The sequence below is a fragment of the Pygoscelis adeliae genome, unplaced genomic scaffold (assembly GCF_000699105.1).
Source record: "Pygoscelis adeliae isolate BGI_AS28 unplaced genomic scaffold, ASM69910v1 Scaffold413, whole genome shotgun sequence".
NCBI lineage: Eukaryota > Metazoa > Chordata > Aves > Sphenisciformes > Spheniscidae > Pygoscelis > Pygoscelis adeliae.
The window spans coordinates 1963511-1969509 of record NW_008824403.1 but is presented as its reverse complement, the minus strand read 5'-3'; the positions used below and the strand labels follow the sequence as shown (position 1 = coordinate 1969509).

Below are 5999 nucleotides of genomic sequence, written 5' to 3'. Positions count from 1 at the left end.
GACACGAGCCACCTGGCCTGTATTTCCAGCACGGCCATTTCCAAACCGACAGCAAGGTCTTGCCCTGGCACTCGAGGCCCCATGTGTCACCGGTGCCACCGGTGTGCCCTGGCCGGCGAGCACAGGGCTGAGTCCCCGCAGCAGCATCCTGGGCACGGCGGGGGCTGTGCACATGGGGATGCCCCAGGAGCCGCTCGGGGCAATCACAGGGGCCTCGGGACATACCAGGGTGGTGACAAAGCGCCGATGCCAACCACGGGACCGTGACACTGCACGAGGAAGCTCAGGGAAGCAGTGTGGCACTGCCAGGGCAGGGACGAGGTGGGTGGATCCCAGGGCTGCTCCCGGCCACGCAACGCAGGGACGCCCCCACCCAGCTCACACCTAAATCAGAGCGAGCACCGACCGAGCAAAGACCCTCCAGACACCCTGGGAGGGCACATGCTCTCCAGGCATGGCGGCAGCTGTGGCTGGCTGAGCCACTGCAAAACTTCCTCGTCCTTCAGGGTGCATCATCATGGTGCATCGCCTGTCCTGAATCCTGCCCCGCTGCAGCCTCCAGCACCCTGGCTGCTTGCCTTGTCTTGCACAGCGAGGCCTGATCACCTTGCGTTTTGGTGAAAATGCGAGTCTAATACAGCAGGCTATTGCTTCTTTCACCAGCCCTTAATCACCTCTTCACAGTTCCTTCCCTGGGGATGTGAAAATACTTAAAGCAGAGCTTGTGTGCTATTTGGAAATGGATTGGTTCAGCAAATCAAAGAGGTTAGGGCTGCAGCCCGCATCTCAGCCTGCTGTTCCCCTTACATCAGTTAGAGGGAGGAGAGCCTCTCCCTCAGTAAAGATAAACGTTCATTCACGGACACGGGGGAAACTCCTGCCGCACACTGCGCGGGCTGTTATTAGGTTAAGCCATAATTAAGTCCCCATCCCTCTCTCCTGCATGTGCGTGTCACACAGATGCACACATAACATGCACACACACAGGGCACATGCCAGCTCGGTGTAAAAACCACCAGGGCCGAAAGTGCTTAATGCGTGTGTGCACCTCCTCTGACAGAGACCTGCGCAGGAGCTTGCACGCGCCGGCCGGGCCAGCCGAGACAGGATTTATTTAGGGCGCGGAGTGCTCATGCCCGAAGCCCGCTCATTCACAGCACAGGCAGTTCCCGGCTCCTTCCAAACCAACCCTGACTACGGTGGTGATGATCTTTTTTTAAAATTCAGTCTGTGTGCCGGCCCGTTTATTTGCATCGCTCGCTCAGGACAGACGTGGGATAATCACAGCAAGAAGCTATGTGGGGCACCACATTCAACTGCCCAACAGATATACATCAACTACTTTTTAATCATGATAAGAAGAGCATGAAACCTCCTATCGCACAGGACTTCAGTTGTGCCACAGAAAAACAGCCGAGTGTCTTTTACATCTGCAGCTTTATTCTTGTACGAAAGGTTAAAGGCAAAGCTAGAAAAATGAACCTATTGGTACACGCTCACTGAACGCTTTTAAGACAAGATAGGGCAGTAAAGCTTTTATTGCTAAGAAGAACCAGTGGGAGGCTTTAAAGCTCATCTAGCATTCAATTTTTGTTTGTAAGTAACCCGATTTAAAGCAGCTTTTCAGTCTTTAAAACCCTCTCACCTTTCTGGAATGCTTCAAAAGGAAGATGACCTGAGGACGGTGTCTGCTCTCCAGAGGGACCAGACGGATGCTCTGCGTGAGATGCAGAAACGGGCCACCGACGAATGTCAAAACGAAACCCAACTGCCTGGCTGTGGCCTCCTGCTGATCATTAGACAAGGCAAGGCTGCAGAGCACCCCCAGAGCAGCACCCTGCCATGTGCAAAAGCAGCGGTCGCCTGAGGGCCCTCGGCTGTCCCCGTGCCCCGGTGGCTGTGGCACAGACGGGCACCGTGGACTTGCCCCAAGCAGAGCCAGGTGAGAGCTGGGAGCTGAGCCCGGGCACGGTGACTGTGAATGTCCTACTCAAACTACCGGACTGCACTTTCTCCTGCAGGGGTGAGGCTACAGGCAGTGGGATACTGAACGCTCTTGGGATCCCTAGGGATCCCCCTGGGATGCAACGGATCAGGGCTGGCCACCCTTCCCGAGGGACTGCTGGTGCAGCCACTATGGGTCTGCAGGGCCTGCTGCAGTCAGAGCTGCTCCCGGGGGTGGCAGGTGCCCTAGTCTTCAGGGATCGGGGTGTTGCAGTTCCCGTGGTAAATTTTGACCTCACCCTCGCACTGGAAGTACTGGTCGAACACATCACTGTATCCATGGTCCCTCCACCATGTGCAAAGCTGCCGGTTCCACGTGCAGTCAAGCACATGGAAGAGCTCTGGGTGCTCCATCCCCACCATGGTGAAGAAATCCTGGTCCCCGAGGTGGCCCTTGAAGTGGTACTTCTCCGTCAGCTTCTGCACCATGGCGGGTTCCAGCAGCTGGTTGTAGAGCTTGGACTGCCTCATGGCTTCCAGGTTCAGGAGCAGGACACCACTGTTGAAGCCGGGCAGCCCATCAGGAGGGGGGTCTCCCACTTTGGTTTGGGGGTTCTCGCGGCGATACTGCCAGAACGTGTGCCTGCAAAGAGAGGAAAAACAGGAACAGGGGAGTCAGGGAGCACAGCCCGAAGAGCAGCCACCTCAAGTCTGGATCACAGCACAGGATCTACCACCCACCCAAGGGATCTTGCAGTGCTTGTCTTCTGCTGGCTGGAGGCACCTAGCCTCCCAGAGCAGCCTGGTGCTTCATGGGCTGCGTCTCTCTCCATCCCCCTGCACAGGATATAGCCCAGACCTCAAAACACTCTACTTGCTCTCTCCTAAAGCCCCTTTTGTTTTTACCAGCATCGCTCTGGTGAGCCAACAGGACAGAGGATCGCGTGACTGCTCACACAGCTGCGCGGGGAGATGAAACAACATCCCCAGCACCCAGGGCGAACCACCAGAAGTGCCCCCATGGCTGGTACATCCCAGGAAAATGTCCTGCAGTTAATGGGATCTCAGCAGCAGAGCTCGCAGCATCATTATTATTATGATTTGATTATGGGGAAGCTCTGGATCAAAGATGGGCCCCAGTTTGAGACTGTGCAAAAAGAAGGCTTGAAATAAATCTGAGTGGCAGAAATATTTCTTCAAAATAAAACTAGAAATCCAATGGCAACACCTCATTAGCTAAATAAGCACTGCTTTCAGCATTTGCAGCCCTAGGAAGGCTCAGCTGTAGCAGCTCTGACAGACACAATCTTCACTAGCTAATTTCCAGCTGCCAAGGAGAAAAGCGCGGTGCAAGTCTAGCAATACACAAAACTAACTCCAGAGGGTGATTCAAATGGGAAAAATTTAGACAACCTAAGCAAGCAGACCAAAAGAGTCTTTGGCTCCTTCCTCAGCCCTGGGGCGGTGAGCACACCCCACCATACACACACCAGCTGCTCCCACTTGCAGGAATTGAATTCATCCCATGCTATTACCCAAGCAGCTGGGGTTGAATCCGACCCAAAAAATTGCTCCCATTCAGACTGAAAGTCTTCTGCCCCCAAGCAGCATCCTCTGCTACAAAGCTGGGGAGCTGAGAGTTGGCCGAGCCCGCGGTTCGAAGGAGGGCAGGAAGGACCCATGGCCCTCACCCCACGTCTGACAGCCCAGGGGTGCCAGCACTGCGCTCTCCTTCCAACCCTAACACTTAAGGCGAAGCTACAGCAGGTTTTTTTGCACCTTGCTGTGAAGATGTCGGAGAGAAACACTTAGAAAGAATAAGCCAAGCCTGCCTCTGGTTCCTCTCTGAATCTGTCAGACACCAACCAAAGTCTCTGTGCACCTACAGGAGACAAGAATTTGTTGGTAGATGGTGTGGATTTAGCACCTGAAGGTTTAAAGTGGTCCCATGCTTGGAAGCTGAAGCTGGGCTAATTCAGACGCAAGAAGATGCAAGGACATTAGCCCCTGGGACAGCTCCAGAGTCATGGTGAGTACTCCCCCACTGCAAACATTTAAATTGAAATTTTTCTTGTAAGAAGCTGTGTTCAGCTCTAACGAGCACTAGCTCAGGGAATCCTACGGCTTGTGCAGAGATCAGACTATTAAATCCACCCTTCTGGCCTGTCCTCTGGATTTGCTGGATCCCAAGAGGAGCCAGGACAGCACAGGACTGCGAGGAGCCTTGCCCAGGCGAGAGTGGCCAAGGCAAGAGCTGGGATTCAGCAGCCACCACGGAATTATCCCAGCAGAAAATGTGGATCTATTAATAATGCCAACCGTGAGCACCTTTTTTATTTCCCAATCTGGAGAACCACGACCGCCATGCAGCATCACTTCCTTACAACTTTCCATTTAGATGCTTCAGATTCAAACCTCTGAAATTTCTCATTTCATTAAGGGTCTTTACACCGCTCCCTTTCACCTGATTCAGGACGGAAAGGGTTTTTCCAAGCGCCAGTTTCCCATGGAAGGAAGGCTCCGTTTTTGAGCAGGCGTCTGCACGCCTCCTGGGGAAGGGGAGTGGAGGACTGGCTGCCTCACTGGAGCCTGTGGGCAGCAACGCTTGTTTGATCTAAAGGGCAGGGAAGAGATGAAAGGGCTCTGCCTGGGCAAAGAGCAGTTACGTCTTGCGGATAGGCACCAGACCACTGCAAAGACGACTTGTGGATGCTCATGAGAAAAGGAAGGCAAAGCGCTCTCCACGCAGCATTAAGGGAAGCTCAACCTGCAAAGACAAGACTCAGCCTTGCACCGATCAGCCTCCCGAGGTGCTCAGGTCCAGGGGTCTGAGCAGAGACTGGCTCAAGCCAACCTCTGCATACTCTGCTCCCTCTGCTTCTCCCTAGCAGTACCAGGAAAGCTATCCCTGTGCCCAAAAAATGATGCTGGAAGCTGGCAGGAGGGAGAGGGGGAGCAGTGTCATGGAGGGAGGCGTCCTTCCAGCTCCATAGCAGTGGAGCCAACTCCTTTCACATTCTTACCTCCAAGAACACGCTGCCCAAGCTAAGGGACGAGATTACAGCCCCTGCAAGCAGCTAGAATAGGAAAAATGCAAGCGCCCAAGGCCTCAGCATCGCCACGCCGTGGCAAGGCGAAAGCAGATCTGTATCAAATGACGCCATTTTTCACCAGTGCTGTTCCCCAGCGGATTACCTGGCGATGGCTGATAACGAGAAGGGAGCAACGTACCCTTTTCTGCAGGGAGAGGAGACAGACTGACAAGCAGCAATTGTTCAGCCCTTCCTCCCGGCGCTGGCGTGACGAGGCCATCCTCCCCAGGCCGCGTGCAGGGACCGCAGGGGAGCGGGGCTGGGGGGGAGGACAGGGCAGTCTCCGGGGAGTGATGCTGGGGCGAGATCAAGGATGTGACGAGCTGTGGGTGGCTCCGCAGCGCCGACAGCTTGGGAACCTGCTCGCAGCACCGCGCCGCAGCCTTTCCAGTGCTGGGCTCGGGCCAACTGAGGGAAAGGTATTTTGGCAGGGCCACCGGCAGCATCTGTTTAGCCTGGATTTCGCTCGGCTTTTGTCCTTGTAATGGAGACTTTCATCTCTCTCCTTCTGCAGGGGCCAGGACAGAGGAAAGTGTGGTCGAAAGGCACCTCCACCCAGCTGGAAGAAGAAGGAGCGGCGGGTACGAGAGCATCATTTTCTTTGGAGGACATGGGGCTGGGGAAGCACAGCAATGAGCTGAACAGCTAACCCAGCCTGTGCCCTGCGCTGCTTTGTCCTGCCTGCCGTCCCCCCTTGGCACCCACCTCAAATTTTGGCAAAACACGGGGGGGCAGAAATTGCAGGGGCTTGATGATCACGCTGCCAGGATCCAGGGAGGGGCTGGGCTGCTGGGGGTGCAGCACTTTCCTTTAAGGAACTGAAACCCTGGTTGGATGCAATGGAAGTGTCATAGAATCATAGAATCATTAAGGTTGGAAAAGACCTCTAAGATCATCGAGTCCAACCGTCGACCTAACACCACCATGCCCACTAAACCATGTCCCTAAGCGCCTCATCGACAC

General features: G+C 54.8%; 1 protein-coding gene across 1 annotated transcript in view; it reads right to left on the bottom strand.

Moving 5' to 3' along the window:
• Window positions 1-1432: 1432 nt before the first annotated feature.
• XXYLT1 (xyloside xylosyltransferase 1) overlaps window positions 1433-5999 on the bottom strand; it is a 36835-nt gene continuing 32268 nt past the window's right edge. Inside the window, exon 5 of the mRNA XM_009320410.1 lies at window positions 1433-2587. Coding sequence (XP_009318685.1) covers window positions 2191-2587 — 397 coding nt within the window. The 3' untranslated portion in view covers window positions 1433-2190. The remainder of the gene's footprint in view (window positions 2588-5999) is intronic.